Source organism: Ursus americanus, chromosome 32 (genome assembly GCF_024610735.1).
Source record: "Ursus americanus isolate L20-20 chromosome 32, mUrsAme1.1.p, whole genome shotgun sequence".
Classification (NCBI taxonomy): Eukaryota; Metazoa; Chordata; class Mammalia; order Carnivora; family Ursidae; genus Ursus; species Ursus americanus.
In genome coordinates this window covers 7,621,498-7,642,525 of record NC_142158.1, presented here as the reverse complement: position 1 = coordinate 7,642,525, position 21,028 = coordinate 7,621,498, and the positions used below count along the sequence as shown (strand labels likewise).

Genomic DNA, 21,028 nt, shown 5'->3' with positions numbered 1-21,028 from the left:
CCAACACTTGGTATGGTCAGTGTCGTTAATTTTAACCATTCTAATATGTGCATAACGTGTATCTCATTGAGGCTTTAGTTTGCATTTCCATAATGACTAGTGACATGGAGCATTTTTTCCTGTGTCCATTTGCAATCCATACATGTTCTCTGGTGAAATACCTTTTAAAATCTCTCACCAGGGGCGCCTGGGTGGCACATAGGTTAAGCGTCTGCCTTCGGCTCAGGGCGTGATCCCGGCGTTCTGGGATCGAGCCCCACATCAGGCTCCTCCACTGTGAGCCTGCTTCTTCCTCTCCCACTCCCCCTGCTTGTGTTCCCTCTCTCGCTGGCTGTCTCTATCTCTGTCGAATAAATAAATAAAATCTTTAAAAAAAAAAAAATAAAATCTCTCACCTATTTTTTTTATTTGTGGGGAGAGGGTATTTGCTTATTGTATTTTGAGCATTCTCATAGACACCAAGTCCTTAATTAGATACATGATTTGCAAATATTTTCATCCAGCTTGTGGCTTGAGTTTTCATTTTGATAACAGTGCCTTTCAAAGAGGAGTTCTTAAGTTTAATGAAGTCCAGCTTATTCAACTTTTTTGTTATGTATTGTGCTTTTTATCTATTTTGCTGAAGCCAAGGTCACAGGAATTATCTCAAGTTTCTTTTAGAAATATTATACTATAATATTTTACATTTTGGCTTATGATCCATTTTGAGCTCATTTTGCATCTGTTGAAAGACCATTCTTTCTCCACTGATGTGTTTTTGCACCTTTTCCAAAAATCAATTGATCATATGCACATGGCTCTATTTTTGGACTATATTTGATTCCACTGATCTAATGTCTTTCTTGATGCCACTACTACAACAGCTCCATTACTGTAGCTTAACAATAAGTTTTGAGGAAATGTTAGTCCTCCAATTTTATTATTTTTTCTAAATTGTTTTGGCTATTTTGCATACTTTGCATTTCCCTATAACTTTTAGAATTAGACTCTGCTGGCCTCCGTGCTGTTGTTTTCATAGGTGTTATGAACCCTATGATACACTGTTATTATTTTTGTTAAAATCGTTATCCTTTAAAGACATTTAAGAAATAAGAAAAATAGTCTTGGGGCGCCTGGGTGGCGTAGTCGTTAAGCGTCTGCCTTAGGCTCAGGGCGTGATCCCGGCGTTCTGGGATCGAGTCCCACATCAGGCTCCTCCGCTAGGAGCCTGCTTCTTCCTCTCCCACTCCCCCTGTTTGTGTTCCCTTTCTCGCTCGCTGTCTCTGTCAAATAAATAAATAAAATCTTAAAAAAAAAAAAAGAAAAATAGTCTTATATATATTTACCTGGTAGTTATCATTTCCAATGCTCTTCTTCCTTTGGGTAGATATTTATTTCTTTAACATTTTTAGTCCACCTGCCTGAAGGAATTACTTCAAAACTTCTTAAAGTGCAAGGTTGGTTGGTGCTGAAAACGTTCGGGTTTTGTATGTCTGAGAAAGTCTTTATTTCACCTTCATTTTTGAAAAATATTTTTGAAAGGTACAGAGTTCTTGGCTGATCATTTCTCTTTTTCTTGCAGTACTTGAAAAATGTTTCTCCACTGTTATTCTTGCTTGCATTATTGCCAAAGAAAAATTTGATTTCCTCTTCATCTCTGTTTTTATATACCTTTTTCTTTGATCACTTTTAAGATATCCTTTTTTTCACTGGTTTTGAGCAGTTTTATTATGCAGTATGATGATGAATTTAATAAAAACTTACAGTGTTAAAACTCAACAATAAAAAGATAAATAACCTAATTTGAAAATGAACAAAGTATTTGAATTGATTTTTCTCTGAAGAAGATAGACAAAGAGCCAATAAGCACATGAAAAAAGTAAAAGATGCTCTACGTCATTAGCCGTCAGGGAAATACAACTCTAAGCCACAGTGAGACATCACTTCACACCCACTCTGATGGTTAAAATTTAAAAAAGAGAGATGTCGAGAAATTGAGACCCACACACAATGATGGTGGTAAAATTGTGCCCCTGCTTTGAAAAATATTTTGACATTTCCTCCGAAAGTTAAATATAGACTTACTATATGATTTAACAATTCCACTCTAGGTGTAGACCCAAGAGAAATGAGAATATATGTCTACATAAAACCTTATATGTGAATGTTCATAGTAGCACTATTCATAACAGACAAAAGAGGGAAACAACCCAAATGTCTACCAATGAATGAATGAATAATCAAAATGGATATATATGTGTATGGGCTCAATATTATTATATTATCAGTTGTAAGAAGAAATGAAATACAGATAATTATTACCTTGAACCAGCAAAGATCAACCTTGAGGACACTGTGCGAAGTGAAAGAAGTCACAAAAGACTGTATTATGTATGAGTCTATCTATGTGAAACGCCCACAAGAGGCTAATCTAGGCAGGATGGATTAACGGTTGCCAGGGGCCGCAGGGGGGAATGGAGAACAATTGCTAATGGGCTCGGTGTTTCTTTTTGAGGTGATAAAATGTTCTGGAGTTAGTGGTGATAGTTGTACAACTTTGTGAAAAGACTAAAACCCACTGAACTGTATACTTTTTCTTTTAAAACAAGCATTTTTCAAAAGATTTTTTTTTATTTGAGAGAAAGAGAAAGAACAGACAGAGAGAGAGAGCATGAGCAGGGGGGAGGAGTAGAGGGGAGCCAAACTCGGGACTCCATCCTAGGACCCTGAGCCGAAGGCAGACACTTAACTGACGGAGCCACCCAGGTGACCCTGAACTGTATATTTTTAAAGGGTGAATATTATGGTGCGCTACTCATAGCTCAATAAAGCTGTTGTGATTACTATTATTATTATTATTATTATTATTATTATTATTATTATTATTTTATTTTATTTTTTTAAAGGAAGCCACCCGCTGTCAGGGTCACATAGCTGCAGGGGTTAGTCCCTAAGGGTGTGTGCCTCCCTAATTACATTTAGTTGCCTGGCTTGCCTTCCTCTAATTTAGACCCCCAGGAAAATGCACTAATTCAGGTTTATTTGAAATAAGAAGATAAATCTGCGGAAGGACAGGGCTTCTGGGAAAACCTCTGGGCTTCAGAAAGTCACCTGACCTCTTCCTCTGGACATCATCACATCAACAAGAAATGCTTTCAAATGCCGAGGCCTGGGGTCACCAGCCTGAAGGTGAAGCTGCTCCGTGAGTGATCCCTGACGACGTTCTGAGCTGATCAGCCATCCGCGCGTCCACTCTACCACAGAAGCCCCATTCCCTGCGCCAGTCTGACTCTGTCTGTCCCCATCACTTTGCAGGTAGGCGGTGGAGCGGCTTAAAGATCCACAGCCCTTCCTACTCTTAAATGAGAGTCGGTCACTCCACCTTTGCTTCTGGAAGTAGAAAAGCCAGGGCTTCTGCGTTGTTTTCGCGTCCTGCCCCCGCCCCCGGGTTTTTCTCCACTGGGTCGCCCGCACAGCGGTCACAGCCGGGTCGCCCGCCAGTTTGAAAACGCGTTTGCTTTCACAATCGGTTTCGGAGGCCTCAGGCAGACCGCGCGGGCCCTTGGAGCCCTTTAGATTGCAGGGTCCCACTCGCGGGGCGGGGCCAGGGGGGCCTGGGGGCGTCCGCGACCCCAGCCCCCGCCCAGCGCGGGGAGGGAGAGCCGGCCTAGCGCCGCCCCCGCCGAGCGGGAAGCCCAAAGGGGGTCTCCGGCCCTGGGGGCGGCAGAGTCCTGCGGGCGTCCGTCACCCGAGTGGGGACCTGCCGCGGCTGCAGAGCTCGGCCTAGAGTCGTCGGGATCCGGGCCCGGAGGGCGGCGACGGGAGGAGCGGCGCGGGGCCCGAGGTGGCAAGTGGGGGCGTTCCGGGGGCAGGGCGGGGGCGGCGGACCAGGAGAAGCCCCGCGCTCCGGCCGGGGGACAGGACGCGAGGACGCGAGCGCGATCGCTGTCCCAGCGAAGCCGAGCCGACCGGGCCCTCTCCCTGCTGCCAGAAAGAGACGTCGTCGCTTCGCCGCTGCTCGGTGGCGCAGCTGCTCGGCGGGCTCGGTGGCGCAGTTGCTCGGTGGCGCAGTTGCGGCGGGCCCCACATGCCCTGCCTCCAGATTCCCACGAGCCCCAGCCGCTGGCCCTCCTCCAGGGTCTTCTCTCGGCTCTCCCCCCGCCTCCTCCCCGCAGCCTCGCCGCCCCGCAGCCGCACTGCCCCCGGCCCTGCTTCCTCGCCTCCTCTCTGCCCTAGGGGTCCGCGTGATGACCTCTCCCTACCTGTCCTCTCCTGCTACAGTCACCAGTCTGCAGCTGCGAACTGCCGGCGCTTCTGATCCATCCTCGTTCTTTCAGGCAGTCCCCACAAATTCACGGAGGCCTGGCCGTTTCCAGAGCTCTCTGGCAGGCCCTCGCCGGGCGGAGCTCCCCGTCCAGGGGGACCACACTGGGCCAAAGCGGGAATTCCAGGGCAGGGTCCCGGGGCCGCTGGGAGGGGGGAGCGGGTGAAGGGAGACCTGTCGAGGGCAGGCCTTCGGAAGCCGCCTGAGGCTGGTATGTTTGAGCGCAGAGGGAGGCGCGAGTGTCATTAATCCGGGCAGGGCGCGCGGAGTTCAAGGGTAAACGGCGTTTTCAAAGGCCCGGGGGTGACTTGGAGGGCATGGAAGGCAGGCAGGACGTCTAGAGGCGGAGGCTGGAGCCAGAGGAGGCCGGCAGGTGGAGGATAAGCCATTGCATGACGTGAGCTTCAGGTCATCCTCCGGGCCCTGGGAGGTTTAAGAGGAGGGCTGAAAGCGTCTGCTTTCCTGTCAGAAGGGGTGTACTGGGTGGGGGGTGCTCTGTTCTGAGGCGGCGGCGGGGAGAGGAGCAGGTCTAGACCAGGTGCAGGATCAAGAGAAGTAGACAGGTTCGAGAGCCGTGTGGGCCCCCGAAGGCGAGCCTTGGTGATGGGTGGCAGGGGATGAGGAGCTGCGGGAAGGAGGAGTCAGGGAGGTCTCCCTGGGTGTGAGGCCCGCAGTTGGGTGAGCGAGGGTCTCATTTCCACCCTTAGCTAATTCCCTGGAGAAATGTGGGCTGGGGGGTGGGAACGGTGTGTGGTCAGCAGACCTCCCCACCCACGCTGATGCTTCCCGCCTCTGTAGCTCCGTGGTACTGGCCTCCCCATTCTCAGTGGCTTTGCTCTTTCTTGGACCCTCCTCTGTTCCTCCTTACCTCTCAGTGCTGGCATTCCACCGGGGCAGCTCTTCGCCCTCTCATGCGCAGTCCACTCTAGTGGCTTTTTCTGAGTCTAACAAGTAAAACTCCCAAATCAGTGTTTCTGAGTTAGTAAAAAAATCGTGAAGCAAAAACACAGTCTCCTCCCCTCAGTTCCAAGGTCCCAAGGTCGCATGATGCCTAGCGGCTAGCAATGCCTCGGCACTCTGGCACTGAGCTGGGTTATGGGATATCAGGAGTTAATTGGCCATGGGGGGCGGGCAGGTGGGTGGCTGGTGCGGGCTGCTCAGCGGGAGAGCACGTTGGCTCTCCCTCCACTGCTGACCAGTCACTGTTGATGAAAGGTCCTGGCCTCACAGCCAATATCATACCCAATGGTAGCCGGTCTCTCTTCTCATACCAGCATCTCAAATATTTCTCTGGAATCAGCTAATAGATGGGGAGACTGTGGTCTGTCGGAAGTTCTCTCCATAAATGTATGGAAGAAGAAAGTATTATGGAGAAGATTGGGCTTCCCTGATCTCCGGAGGCTGAGTGCCGTGTGTCTGTGCCCGGGAGCCAGTGCTCTGCATTTTCCCCAAGGCTCTCAAGCTGGTTTGATCTTCTGCCAGCACCACATGTAGCTAATTATCTTAATATTTGGACTTGGTTTTTGGATGGAGAGCAACAGTAAATGGGTTTTCCTTCAACTTAAAATATTTATGAGCTTTATTATTAAAAAAAAAAACAACAACGTACAATTCCATAATTGCCATATGTGAGGCCAATAACGTTCGGGGGGGCGTGTTGAAGCAGCTTTCTCTTTATGCTCTGGTTCCAGACCCTGCATCATGGATGCTCTTTCTGAAGCAAATGGCACCTTTGCCATCCAGCTTTTAAAGATACTGTGTCAAGACAACCCTTCACACAACGTGTTTTATTCTCCCGTGAGCATCTCCTCTGCCCTGGCCATGGTCTTCCTGGGGGCGAAAGGAAACACTGCTGCCCAGATGGCCCAGGTAAACCTGCCTGTCTACCTCAGGCTCCAGAACTGCCACAAAGCAGGATGGGAGGGGTGGCCAGTGCGTACACACACCTGTGCTTATTTCTGGCAGGTGGGGCTGCCTGGGGACCAAGACACAAAGGACAAGGCTGGGAGTCTCCTTCACTGAGCTATTTTGAGGGGCAAGTTCCCTAATTAATACTCTGGATAAGACTATCAAAATCTTGTCCTAGCACTGTCTTTGTTTAGGAAATGATACTGAAATTATTTGGAAATCTGAGCAGCTAAGAGCTCTCATTTTTGGAGTAAAAGACTTCATAAGTATAATTATTTTTTGTTAAGGAGGGAAGGGGAAGTTAATATCTATTTCAAGTCATTAATATACCAACATGCCTTCCTAGCTCAGTAAGGGGATGGACAAAAATATGCAAAAGTGGGTAAAAAAAAGCATATTTTTGTTGCATATACAGATGCATGTGGACTAGTTAGTTTAACAAACATTCAGCAAACATCTGAAAATGATGATGAATCTATCTCTGTCCTGAAGGGTTTTATAGAGTGGGTAGGGGACACGTGCCCGAGATGAAACCTAGACACTTACCTCATGCCCCCCCGCCCCCAGTATCGGTATGTAATTCAGTGTGGCCCTTTGTTTCGATACAACTTTCTTTTCCCTTGAGAGCCCTATCTGGGGTGACTACTGATGTTAACCATTTTTCAGCTTGTGGTAGGAGGGATTGAGGGTTTAAGTGTAGAAGGGGGATTCTTTGGGCTTACTGAATTTTCTGTGTCTTAGGCTACCTGATGAACCCTCTGGGAGGTTTTTTGTTTTTTTTTTTAACCTCAAGATTGTCTGGTTACTTTGTATTCAGAGACATCAAAATTCCTTATCGTCCGGTGCTCAGCTGGACAGGAATGGCAGTGAATATGCTAAGTCCACCTTGCTACTCATAGCACTGAGGGAACTTCTTTCTGAGAACCAGCTTTCGGAGTCCGTGTGCACTGGCAGAGACTGAAAGTGATGTTTTCCCTACTGAGTGTATTTCTGCCTATTTCTCCGTGAACTCTTCATGCTTTTAACTCTATGTGTTGTGGTTTTTTTTTTTCCCTTGTAAATCTTAGAAACAAATTTTCCCCTATATTGGGTGTATTTCATACTTATGTTTTCCTTGGGATGGAAGCTTTTGTAATAGCCCCTTTTCTGAACCTGTCTTATCCTTGTCATTCTTTCCTATTACTTATTTTTTCTATTTTCTTAAAGATTTACTTATTCATTTGAGAGAGAGAGAGAGCATGAGCAGGAAGGGCAGAGGAGAGGGAGAGAGACTCCCAAGCAGACCTCACACCCAGAGCAGAGCCTGATGTATGGCTTGATCCCAGGACACTGAGATCATGACCTGAGCCCAAACCAATAGTTGGATGCTCAACGGGGTGAGTCACCCAGGCGCCCCTTCCTATTACTTGCGTATAAACAATAGAGATCTATTTAGGCAGAAAAGCCAACTCTTACTCCCCTGTTTTTTATTTTTTATTTTTATTTATTTTTAAAGATTTTATTTATTTATTTGACAGAGATAGAGACAGCCAGCGAGAGAGGGAACACAAGCAGGGGGAGTGGGAGAGGAAGAAGCAGGCTCATAGCGGAGGAGCCTGATGTGGGACTCGATCCCAGAACGCCGGGATCACGCCCTGAGCCGAAGGCAGGCGCTTAACCGCTGTGCCACCCAGGCGCCCCTCCCCTGTTTTTAAAATTTTAATTTCAATTCAATTTAGTTAACATATAGCTAACTAGTTTCAGGGGTAGAATTTAGTGTCAGTTGCATATAACACCCAGTACTCGTTCCATGAAGTGCCCTCCTTAACGCCCATCACCCAGTTACTCCATCCCCCCCGCCCACCACCCCTCCAGCAACCCTCAGTTTGTTCCCTGTACTTAAGAGTATTTTATGGTTTGCCTCCCTCTCTGTTTTTATCTTATTTTATTTTTCCTTCCCTTCGCCTATATTCATCTGTTTTATTTCTTAAATTCCACATATGAGTGAAATCATATGGTATTTGCCTTTCTCTGATTGACCTGTTTAACTTAGCATAATACCTTTTAGTTCCAGCTATGTCATTACAAATGTAAAGAGTTCGTTCTTTTTGAGGGCCAAGTAATATTCCACTGTACAGATATACCACATCTTCTTTATCCATTCATCTGTCAGTGGACATCTGGGCTCTTTCCATATTTTGGCTATTATGGACATTGCTGCTATAAACATTGGGGTGCAGGTACCCCTTCAAATCCCTATGTTTATATTCTTTGAATAAATACCTAGTAGTACAATTGCTGGGTCATAGGCTAGCTCTATTTTCAACTTTTTGAGGAACCTCCATGCTGTTTTCCAGAGTGGCTGCACCAGCTTGCGTTCCCACCAACAGTGTAAGAGGGTTCCCCTTTCTCCACATCCTTGCCAACGTCTGTTATCTCCTGACTTGTTAATTTCAGCCATTCTCACTGGTGTGAGATGATATCTCATTGTGGTTTTGATCTGTATTTCCCTGATGCTGAGCGGTGTTGAGCATTTTTTCATGTGTCTGGACCATCCGTATGTCTTCTTTGGAGATATGTCTGTTATGCCTTCTGCCCATTTCTTGACTGGATTATTTGGGTTTTGCATGTTGAGTTTGATAAATTCTTTATAGGCTTTGGATACTAGCCCTTTATCTGATATGTCACTTGCGAATATTTTCTCCCATTCTCAGGTTGCCTTTTAGTTTTGTTGATTATTTCCTTTGCCGTGCAAAAGCTTTTTATTTTGATGAAGTCCCAGTAGTTCATTTTTGCTTTTGTTTCTCTTGCCTTCAGAGACGAGTCTAGCAAGAAGTTGCTACGGCCAAGGTCACAGAGGTTGTTGCCTGGGTTCTCCCCTAGGATTCTGTTGGATTCCTGTCTCACATTTAGGTGTTTCATCCCTTTTGTCTTAATCCCCTGTTTTCTGTTCTCTCCCTTCCTCTCTCTCTCCATCCTTTTCTCTCTGTATCTTCTCTCCACCCCACGTAGTGTTGCTCTAATATGTATTAAACCTACAATTAAAATGAAGAAAATGTCCTTTTTTAAAAGAGAAAACAATCTCCTTTAAAGGAAAATTTTGTTACTATTTAAGAAAGAATTTTGTTTACAGATTTTTCGAGACAGTCTTTTTTTGAGAGAGAGAGTGCGTGAACAACTGAGGGGAACCAGGGAAAGCAAAGAGAAAGGGAGAGAGAATCTGAAGCAGACTCCACACTGAGTGCAGAGCCTGACATGGGGCTTGATCTCACCACCCTGAGATCATGACCTGAGCCGAAATAAAGCATCAGATGCTTAATTGGGTGAGCCACCCAGGTGCCCCCCAAAGAACAAATTTGATAAATTTTACAATTATTTTTCTCAACAGGTGCTTTCATTAAGCACAGAGAAAGACATTCATCAAAGTTTCCAATCACTTCTTGCTGAAGTGAACAAACCTGGCGCCCAGTACTTGCTCAGAACGGCCAACAAGCTCTTTGGAGAAAAGACCTTTGAATTCCTCTCGGTAAGTTGAGTCAACAGAACAATAAAAGTTGTAATCAAAATACAGAGTCTGAAAGAAAGATCCTGGAGAACGGAAAATTATGGTGAACATTTTTTTTAAAAAATCATAATTCTATAACTGTGCCTTGAATTATTTCAAATTTGACTTCTTAAATTCATTTATCCATTTCTACTTAGTCTTGGCTTAGTACTTACCTATTTATAAACTCTGTCATTTTGGTACCTAGTAGACTAAGATATAACCACTTTTAAGAGATGTATACTCATTTTAAGAAAATGTATATAATATTCTGATCTTTTGGAAACTACACTTGATTGAGGAATATAGCCATATTGAACCCCTTTCTCTCCAAAGACCTTCAAGGAATCCTGCGCTCGGTTCTATCACGCTGACCTGGAGCCGCTTCCCTTCGCCAGTGCCGCAGAGCAGTCCAGGAATCACATCAACGCTTGGGTCTCAGAAAAGACTGAAGGTCAGAATTACATGTCCTTACCTCCTTCTTTTTCCTTCTCTCCCTGCCTTCCCTTCTTTCTCCTGGTTCTCCTCCCCTCCCTCTTCCTCCCCTTGCTTTCCCTGCTGCTCTGATGTCACTTGTGGTTCAGATGGTCAGAGTCCTGCTGACGGGCTGGGCCTCTTGGCATATTTGAACCTTAATGGACTCACGAGGTTCCAATCAGATGCTCAGATTTTCAACCACAGAGACTTAATTTTGTCCATTCTCCTGGGACCAAAAAGATTGCTACAAATGTCCAGAGAAACTCTTGGCCGGATTTCCGGTGTAATGACTTATACTGAAACATACTTTCACTTGACCTGTCACGTTCACGTGTTGGGTGAATTCCTCACCTCCGTAGGAAGGAGGCTATCTGTCCAGTCTTCTGCGAGACATACAGTTGGGCTTTGAAATTCTCTGTGGACCTCCCTCACCACCACCTTTACCCTACACATTAAGCTTACTTATTCTATTACTTCTTTCCTGTCTTCCACATACACTCTCTGAATTAGATTTTTTTTTTAAAGATTTTATTTTTATTATTTATTTGACAGAGATAGAGACAGCCAGCGAGAGAGGGAACACAAGCAGGGGGAGTGGGAGAGGAAGAAGCAGGCTCCCAGCAGAGGAGCCTGATGTGGGGCTCGATCCCATAACGCCGGGATCACGCCCTGAGCCGAAGGCAGATGCTTAACGACTGTGCCACCCAGGCGCCCCTGAATTAGATTTGATAAGCCTAGATTTGGTAGGCCAACGGCAGATGCTCTCTCAGGGCCGATCAGTTCTACAGACTGAAATCATCCTTTGTTTGGCGTTGCGCCTTACTCACTTCTGTTTTACCGAGTGGTATGTTCTGATCTTGGCCTGCATGATCAATGATGTTTGGATCATTCAGGACCCTCTGCACCCACTCTGCTTGTTACCACTAGGAACACTCCTATTTCTTTTTTTTTTTTTAAAGATTTTATTTATTTATTCGACAGAGATAGAGACAGCCAGCGAGAGAGGGAACACAAGCAGGGGGAGTGGGAGAGGAAGAAGCAGGCTCATAGCGGAGGAGCCTGATGTGGGGCTCGATCCCATAACGCCGGGATCACGCCCTGAGCCGAAGGCAGACGCTCAACCGCTGTGCCAGCCAGGCGCCCGGGACACTCCTATTTCTATCAATAAATCGGACAGCAGAGAACAAGAGGTTGTCTTTCCTTAAAGAGTTAGCAGTTACTGCTACCACTTCTTCTTGGAATATTTGCCACTTATGCCATCTGGAGGCAGCAAATTAGCAGGGATGCTCCTAGTTCATTGGAAAGGTACAACTTGATATCTAGGGAAGAAGGGACTATCTTTCACTTGCCCACCTTACCTTTTCCAGGAGTGTCTGGTGTTTTGTTTAGAGGATCAAATAGTGAAATCTCTTCCAGATGCCTCCAGAAGCTCCTCAATGTACCCATGCTGCCCGTTGTCAACTATTTCCCCTTGGAGCCATTCATTCTGGCCGCCTCTGACATGTGGACGCAGTTGTGGAATGTTGGCACCCGTTGTACCTTTGGTGCATTAAACCAAACACTCCATTTTAGCACTTGAGATAACCTAAGTCCCTCCCAGCCCGTCTCTCGTTTCCTGCTTGCCTTGCTGTCCGACCTAGTGTAGTAGTTTCCTTTGAGTAATTTAGAAACCTTTCACTGTCATCGACTTTGTGGGTATTCCCACAACCCTGGTGACCTGACCATGAAAACTACTTGTATGTGTTGGGTTTTTTTTTTAATTTCTGCACCTAGCAATCCAAAATCAGCAAAGTTGGAAAGGAAAAGAATGGTTCTTGATTAATAACCAAGGATTTGCCAATAAGCCTTATCACGATGTATTATTCATCACACTTCTGTGAAAACCAACTGAATATATTCTCTGCTTTTCCCGGAAGGTAAAATTCGAGACTTATTGCCAAGTAGCTCGGTCAGTGCAGACACCAGGCTGATTCTGGTCAATGCCATCTACTTCAGAGGAAGGTGGGATGAACAGTTCAACAAGGTGTACACAAGGGAAATGCCTTTTAAAATAAACCAGGTGAGAGAAGCTTTCGAATATCCTGCTAGTTTCACGAAGAAATTGAGTGGAAAAGGTTAACTTTGTAAAAGCATAAATAATTGGTTAGACATAATTTTGAAAACACCTTTCTGAATGAAATTTTAAACTCAGGAGAAAAGGACTGAGAAATAAAAATTATTTGCTGCCTCTGATTTTTTGCATTTTATTACTGCTCCTACTGCCTCTGATCATGTCTCCTATAGCCATTGCTGTCACCTGGTTCAGGAAACTTAAGTCTTTCCTCTAAGCCCAAGTTGCTTAACGGATAGCAAAAAACACGTGTTAAGCAAGTGTGATACGTGTGTATGTTGGGGGGGTGGATAGAAGGAGTGAATATTTCTTTAGTCAGATATTTGAAAAATTAAAATAAGTATAGACTTGCATTATTATTAATCATTATTAATCTAGATATATAAGTTTCTAATATTAAAACTAACTGACAAAGATGTTAGTCTTGATATGGAGGTATAACTTCAGTTCAGGCAGGCATTAAAGTAGCTTGCCAAATCTCCCAGCCCCTAAAAAAAACAAAACCATTTTAATGCAATTAGGAAACTTGTACAGGTAAAACCTTTTTGGGGGGGGCATAAGATATACTTTATATAATCAGCTCTCTGGTTACAAAGGTGGGAGGGGGAGAACTTTTCTAGCATTGATTTTAGAAACTATTCTAATTTTTGTAATAGCTGGTCCTTATCAACTTTTAAAACGTTAAAAGAGTATATACTCCAGTTAACTCCGTCTGTATTTTTAAAAAATTATTTCCTTGGATTAGAGTATCAGAACTGGAACAACTGGATTTATTTTATTTTTTTTTTAAGATTTTATTTATTTATTTGACGGAGAGAGACAGCCACCGAGAGAGGGAACACAGGCAGGGGGAGTGGGAGAGGAAGAAGCAGGCTCCTAGCGGAGAAGCCTGATGTGGGGCTCGATCCCAGAACGCCGGGATCACGCCCTGAGCCGAAGGCAGACGCTTAACCGCTGTGCCACCCAGGCGCCCCTCAATAATCTGTTTTAATTCCGTGCTCATCTGTGTCTTCCCGTCAGAAGGAGCAAAGGCCAGTGCAGATGATGTTTCAAGAAGCTACGTTTAAGCTTGCCTACATCAAAGAGGTGCAGACCCAGGTCCTGGAGCTGCCCTACGCGGGTGAGGAGCTGAGCATGGTCATCCTGCTCCCGGACGGCCACGTGGATCTAAGCTTGGTGAGAATCCAGGGACGCCCATTGTGTCCTTCCTGCCGGGACTCCAGCACCGCGTTCAAGGTTTATGTGACCTTTGAAGTCCGTGGTGTGGGCCCCCACGCAGCAGAACACCATGATCAGGCCCTCGGGCTGGGGACCCAAACTGTCACTCAGGACCGACTGCTCCCATTATTATCTGTGATCTCGCCGAATTCCTTAGCTCTGTGTCCCCACCTCCAAAACGGGGATGGTGATAACATGTGCCTGAGAGTTATTAGGGGGATGAAACGGCGGTGGTTCGAGTAACAAGCTTAGCACATTGTCTGGTACATAATAAGCCCTGAATAAGTGTGATCCTTTATTATTATCATAATCGTTGTTAGCATTATATTTTATTTATTTATTTTTTAAAGATTTTATTTATTTGAGAAAGAGCGAGAGAGAGAGCGAGCATGCATGAGCAGTGGGGTGGGGAAGGGCAGAGGGAGAGGGAGAAGCAGAGTCCCCACTGAGCAGGGAGCCCAGTCAGGGCTCATGACCAGAGCTGAAGGCAGCCGCTTAACCCACTGAGCCACCCAGGCACCCCTGCATTATTTTAAATCCTAAGAACCTGAAGCTCAGGAGAGCAGAGCCAGAGACACCCCAAACGGCACTCCCAACTCCCTTTGCTTCGTTTCGGCATGGATCCCTGGTGTGAGAGTCAACCGTGGCCTGGGAGCTTCTTGCCCTGGCACTGAGGGACACACAGCGCTCCCATTGTCCCGAGGGGCCTGTGTGAGCAGAGCTGCAGCCGTGGGCTCTCTGTCCTTCCCGCGTGATGTCTCTTCTTCAGAACACACACAGCATTGCGTCTCTGGCAAATTGCTCTGGCAAGAGCCCTTTCTTTTCCAGTTGTTTTTCTTACCAACAATGCCTCATCTTCAAAAAATAAGCACAGTTAAAAGAAAAAAAGAAAGAAAACCACAGTCCGCTGGGCATTGAGCGTTGTCAGGATGAAAGATGTCTCATAGCTGCTGTTGGGTAAGAAGAGGCACCGCGCTGCTTCTGTGCCTCTGGGCTGCCTCGAGCCCTGTCCGCTGGGCAACAGCACAGGTCCCAGGTCTCACACATTTCCCGGTGGAGAGGGGCCCCTGGTCCTGTGTGACAATCACCACCCATCTCCGAGAGGAGGACGGGTACGTGGGTGTGCATGTACATACGTACAGAAGTATGAATTTTAAAATCTAATTCTGGTCTTTCAGGTGGAAAAAAATCTCACTTTGGAGAAATTCAGAACCTGGACCGGGCCAGACTGTCTGCGGAGCGTGGAAGTGGAAGTGTTCCTTCCGAGATTTCAGCTGGAAGGGGATTATGACATGGGATCTGTGCTCCAGGGTTTGGGAATGGTGGATGCCTTTCAGGAGGACAAGGCTGACCTTTCGGCACTGTCAGGCGAGAGAGGTCTGTGTCTGTCCAAGTTCGTGCACAAGAGTTTCGTGGAGGTGAACGAGGAAGGCACGGAAGCTGCGGCCGCGTCAGGCGTCGTGGTTTTGGAATGTTGCTCGGCGCCCGGCCCCACGTTCTGCGCCGACCACCCCTTCCTTTTCTTTATTAGGCACAACGCAGCCAACACTATTTTGTTCTGTGGCAGGTTTTCCTCTCCGTAAGGGTGAGCATTTCCCTCTTTCTGGTCCTGTCCCTCTCCATAGCCCCGGGAAGATGGACCTTTGAAGCCCCGCGCAAAGGTGAGGGCAGATTCCCCCTGCGTCTCAATCCCATGCTTGTCCACACCCAGCTCTCCCCATCCTGAGCACCCATTTGCCCTACTTCTTCAAGATCACGGGACAACAGGCCTTAATGATTCCCTGTAGTATTTCAAGTGCAGTCCGAATCCCGTAGGATGGAATGCAGAGTTTCCCTAGATGGCCCCAGACTTGCTCCCTCCTCATTCCACTTGTAATTCATTCTAGTGACACTTGTGTTCTGCCTTGTATCTCAAATCCAGTTGCATACCTGCCTTAGCCAGCTCAGTAGTAATAAATGCTGCTAGCTAAGGCTACTGTTTTATAGTCTGCCCAGTGCATGGACTTTTTAGAAAGCTTCTTTAATGCACATTTTTATTTTATCTTTGTTTGACATTCATGCTTCACTAAGTAGGTGGCAAACAGGGCGTCAGGCATCGGAGACATAGGGGCGGAGTCATGGTCTTTTGACACCTGGTCTTTAAAACTCATGCCAGAGTGGCTTTTATGACAGCTAGGCTGGACAAGTAATGTCCCTAAACTTATCATGTGGTCCCCTTGTAGGGATCCCCATTTCCTGTTGCTCTTGGATTTTCTTCACCTCCAACTCTAACAAAAATTCCATTCAACTCTTAAATTTCCAATGTCTTCTTCTCCGGGAAAATCTTTCTTTTCTGCATAAGCAGATGTGTATCTTTTGAACTCTTATTGCTTACTGAGGGAGGGCATTTCTCTTATGGCAGTTGCTTTATTTATGAATCATCTGTGTTCTCCAACTGGACCCATTCCTCAGGGGTTGGGGCTACACTTTACATGTCTAGGTGCTGTGTACAATGCAGCGATAGTAATTGGATCACATGTGAGCTCAGTAACTTTTTAAAAAGTGATTAGATATCAGTGACATTATTGGGGCCTTCTTAAAGAATTTGTTATTGAGGTGAAATTCACATAGTGTAAAATTAATCATTCTAAAGCGAACAACGCAGTGACCTTTAGTACATTAAAAATGTTGTGCAACCACTGCCTTTATCTAGTTCCAAAAAATGTTCATCACCCTAAAGGAAAACCCTGTGCAGTGCCTCCCCCTTCTCTCCCCGTCCAACTCCTGGCAACTGCCAGTCTGCTTTCTACCTCTATGGATTTACCTACTCTGGATATTTCATATAAATGAATTATATAATATATGACCTTTGGTTTTCGGCTTTTACTCAGCATGACACGTTCAAGGCTCATTCATGTTCTAGCATGTACTTCATCTCTTTTCATGACTGAATAATATTCCACTGTATGGCTGTAGCATAAGATTTGTTTATCCAGTCGTTCGTTGATGGACATTTGATTTGTTTCTATCTTTTGTCTATTTATGAGTAATCCTTCTGCAAACATGCAAGTACATGTATTTGTTTGGATATCTGTTGTATAAGGGTTCCAATTTCTTCATATCCTTACCAACACTTGTTATTTCCCACCCCTCTTTTTAAAAAAGGGATGGTGTCTCTAGTGGGTGGGAAGTGAAATCCCATTGTGAGTTTAATTGCATTTTCCTAATGACTAATAGTGTTGAACATTTTTTCATGTGTTTACTGGCCCTTTGAATATCTTCTTTGGAGATAAGTCTCTTCAAGTCCTTTGTCCATTTTTTCATTGGGTTGTCTTTTTGTTGTCAAGTTGTAAGAGTTCTTTATATATACTGGATAAGAGACCCTTATCAGATATATGGTTTGCAAATATTCTCTCCCATTGTGTAGCTTATATTTTCCCTTTCTTGATAGTGCCCTTTGATCCACAAAGGTTTTTAATTTCAGTGATGTCCAGTTTATCTATTTTTTTCTTTTATCACTCATACTTATGGTATCATATGTAAGAATCCTTTGCCCAATCCAAAGTCAGGAAAATTTACAACTGTTTTTTCCTAAGACTTTTATGATCTTAGCTCTTATATTTCGAATATTGATCCATTTTGATGTATACGGATGTGAGGTAGGGGTCCAACTTAATTTTTTTGCGTATGGGATATCAGTTGTCTCAGCACCTATAACTACTTTTGAATTGAAAAAAGATATCTCTAATAGATAAGAAAGATAATATCGAAACGAGTGATAAGGTGAAAAATTATACAATAGGCATATGTGTATCAAATCTATTCCATGAAGGACACCATAACCAGACTGAAAGAAAATATTATAAAAAATCAGTAAGGAATTAACACTAGGGTATACAAAGAACTCCTGCAAATCAAAGAAAGTAAGACAATAACTGATCAGAAAAGTACAAATAAAATACCATGAGATACTGCTTTACATCCATCAGATTGGCGTCAGAAAGTTGAATACTGTGCAGTGTCAGCCAGGAAGAGGGGAAATTTGGGAGCCCTTGTGGGAACAGGAACCAATATGGCCAAGATAGGAAGCAATCTGGCAGTGAACTCAATTGGTGTCTGCTCTGGGCTCCAGCAGGCTCATTTCTGGGTGTGTGACCCACTGATGTCATTGCACGAGTCCACAGAGGCACAGGCAAGAGGGTGTTCACTGCAATTTCATTTATGTTGGCAATGAGTTGGAAGCTACTTAAGTGTCCATCTCAGTGGGAATAGATAATGAAGATATGGGCATACTTTGTTATACTATGTAGGAGTTAGAAACTAAAGTACAAAGTGGGTGTACATTCAGTCTCATGGATAGATGATGTTAAGTAAAAAAAAAAAATATATATATATATGTATATATATATATGTTAACAACTTAAAAGTTTTACCTATGTAAACATCTCTGCAGTATATATTATACAAGGATACCCACCTTTTGTATTTCTTTTATTGGTGACAAACTTTTCATAAATTTTGTTACAATGTTTTGTTAAAAGAATGGTTTTTTCCTCCCTATAGTCAAATCTAGGTTTTTCCTCAGTGATTTTACATTGCTTTCAATTCTTAGAGCATTTTCCCATTGAAGCCAGTTCGTCACCTATATTTTCTTCTAAATTATTATGTTTTTAATTTGAATTTGTTTTTGTGTTGTTGACATTCAGAAGAAAACATAATTTTATTTATTGACAAATAGCCAATTTCTCAACATCATTTGTAAATAATTAGTTTTTCCCCAGTGTTCACGGTGATTTTCTCATCTTCATTCTTCAAGCTGAATGTCAGAATAATTTTGCAGTACTCAAAATAATGCTTTTAACTTTGGTATTGTTTTGGAGAGATTAATGTGACATTAAACATAAAAATTTGGGGATAAATTAATCTATTTACAGTATTTAGTTTTGTTTGGAAAATGTGAGGAGTCTCCATTTATTCAAATCCTTTTTTAGCTCTGTCTCGCTCTCTCTAGAGAGCGAGAGAGAGACATAGTTTTGTTTTTCTTGTTCTGGTAATTTCTAAATTTTATGATCATTATAGTAATTGTAAGTGAGAGCAGTTTTCCCTCCTCTGGTTATGGGTGGCATATAAACAAACAATTGACGTTTAATACGTACTAAAGAGAAACACCGTTTCTGCCTCCTGCTACGAAATACTTCTGACACCAGTGGGTGTGGGTTTTTCCACCTCAAGCAGGTCTTCACTTCTCAGGGACACTGACTGGGTGCCTTAGGATGTAACCGTTTCAATTTATTTTTTCTGCAATAGGAGAAGAATTTAATTCATTTATATTGTGCAATACTCTGCAGAACATTTTTTTAAATTGTGAAAGGTCTATATGCCGTTCCTGAAAAAGATCATCAGAACAAATTCAGTGAAGAATACAGCTTGCAGCGCAACGTGATAGCGTGATGCAGGCATTTATGTGAACAGACCCTGTACGTGTGCACGTGAATTCATGTATGTGTCTCCGGGAAAAGGTTTAAAGGGCTAAGCCTTCGCCGCTAACAGAGGTTATCTCTGGGAAAGGTTTGGAGGGGGGATGAGAGAAAATTTCCAGTTTTCACTCTTGTTTCCATATTATTTAACGTTTCAACTAGGAAAATCGAATCCTGTGATCTGCACATAATTCGGAGGAAGAACTCTAGGATATAACCACACGTGTAATTCTGAGTAACACAGTATTGAAACGGAAATAAAATTTACATGAACAGCTTTGAACTATTTTATTCTTAGCTTTTAGAAGAATTTTTAATAAGAATGTCAGTCTCACATGTTTGTTCCTCTTTACATGAGTAAGGTTCATTTCTATCTTTTTAAAAAATTATTTTCCAAAACTTGATTTCCTGTCCTGTGAACCGACTTCATATACTTTTTTTTTTAAAAGATTTTTATTTATTTATTCGACAGAGATAGAGACAGCCAGCGAGAGAGGGAACACAAGCAGGAGGAGTGGGAGAGGAAGAAGCAGGCTCCCAGCGGAGGAGCCCGATGTGGGGCTCGATCCCATAACGCCAGGATCACGCCCTGAGCTGAAGGCAGACGCTTAACCGCTGTGCCACCCAACCGCCCCCGACTTCATATACTTTGCCCATAATACTCCCTAGGGCTGTGTGGCTGAGGACGGGCTTCGGTAGTTTCACACCACTTTTAAGATAAAGATTAAACTGTAAGGAACTTGGTAGTGTTCCCTCCAAAGGTACATGTCAACTCCCACACCACCCCAACCAGAATGTGATTATGTTGAGACAGAGCCTTTAAGGAAGTAATTAAACTTAAATGCGGTCAGAAGGGTGAGATCCTAATCTGACATGAAAGGTGTCCTTACAAAAAGAAGACGAGGGACGCCTGGGTGGCTCAGTCAGTTCAGCGTCTGCCTTTGGCTCAGGTCATGATCCCGGGGTCCTGGGATCGAGTCCTACATCCAGCTCATTGCTCAGCGGGGAGCCTGCTTCTCCCTCTGCCTGCTGTTCCCCCTGCTTGCGCTCTCTCTCTGACAAATAAAATCTTTTAAAAAAAAATTAAAAAGAAGAAGAGATACAAGGGCAAACAAGCACAGAGAAAAGGCCACATGAGAAGGCGGCCATCCTCAAGCCAAGGAGAGAGGCCTGGGGGAAACCAGCCCTCCTGACATCTTCATCTCTGCTTTCCAACCTCCAGAACTGTGAGAAAGAAATGTCTGTTGTGTAAGCCGCCCAGTCTGCCCTATTTTATTAGGGCACTCAGAGTGGGCTAATACAAGACACTTCCTAATTTAACCCACTCTCCTGTCCATCTTTGCCTTTCTCCAAGGACAATCCTCAACTCTAGCCTGACTCAACTCTTTATAGCTTCCTGATGATTCCATGCTTTGTCTTTCCTCTGGGGCTTCACACTTTCCACATTCTACCTTGAAACCCTTCCTCCCCACCTTTCCCCCTCCATTCGCCTCCCACAGCCCCAAAGTCCCCATCAGCCGCTGACACTCACTAATCCTTGTGGATGAAATACTCCACCTGTGTGTTTAATTCTTTGAAGCAGAAGCATTTGGTACACTGAATGTAAATGAATTATTCACCCACCTGCACGAGTTTGTAAACCCCTGGAGGGCAGGAGTTTTCCCACAGTTGTACCCCAGACTCAGCACCCAGCACCAGCTACACAATCTATGAAGCTGAGTGCAAATGAAAATGAGGTCCCTGGTTTGAATTTCAGGACACGACAACCGAGCATCAGATCAGGGACAGGGCCTTGGCGAGTGTGGGGTCTTTTGCAAATCCACAGGTCCCATGCTGCTGAAGCCCGTGTCACCTGGGCAACACCAATCACACAAGGCCAGGACAGACTGGGCTTTGTGAGATTCCAGAGAGCGTTTCAACTTTGTAATCCTTGGCTGTCAAGGGAAACAGAAACACAATTTTTTCTGAATGATCTTCTAACAGGATATGACAATGGGAATCTTTTAGTTTTGCCTGAAACACAAAGATGATGT

The 21,028-nt window shown here is 44.5% G+C and overlaps 1 protein-coding gene and 1 long non-coding RNA gene across 6 annotated transcripts in view; one reads left to right on the top strand and one right to left on the bottom strand.

Moving 5' to 3' along the window:
- The window catches only part of SERPINB9 (serpin family B member 9), a 49,966-nt gene extending 30,685 nt beyond the window's left edge, over window positions 1-19,281 (top strand). For 2 of the 5 annotated variants that reach the window (XM_087858225.1, XM_087858224.1), the window contains 7 exons: window positions 2,990-3,294; window positions 5,995-6,172; window positions 9,579-9,716; window positions 10,071-10,188; window positions 12,128-12,270; window positions 13,342-13,497; window positions 14,718-19,281. In XM_087858225.1, coding sequence (XP_087714351.1) covers window positions 6,005-6,172; window positions 9,579-9,716; window positions 10,071-10,188; window positions 12,128-12,270; window positions 13,342-13,497; window positions 14,718-15,122 — 1,128 coding nt within the window. In that variant the 5' untranslated portion in view covers window positions 2,990-3,294; window positions 5,995-6,004 and the 3' untranslated portion in view covers window positions 15,123-19,281. Of the gene's footprint in view, window positions 1-2,928; window positions 3,824-3,866; window positions 4,712-5,994; window positions 6,173-9,578; window positions 9,717-10,070; window positions 10,189-12,127; window positions 12,271-13,341; window positions 13,498-14,717 lie in introns of those variants that run through there. The other 3 variants (XM_045811640.2, XM_045811639.2, XM_087858226.1) reach the window with 3 other exon arrangements.
- On the bottom strand, window positions 794-5,314 carry LOC148107308 (uncharacterized). The gene is made up of 2 exons (XR_015722669.1): window positions 5,172-5,314; window positions 794-4,726 (listed from the first exon to the last, which is right to left on the bottom strand). It is a non-coding gene; the product is annotated as an uncharacterized LOC148107308 (long non-coding RNA).
- Window positions 19,282-21,028: the final 1,747 nt, after the last annotated feature.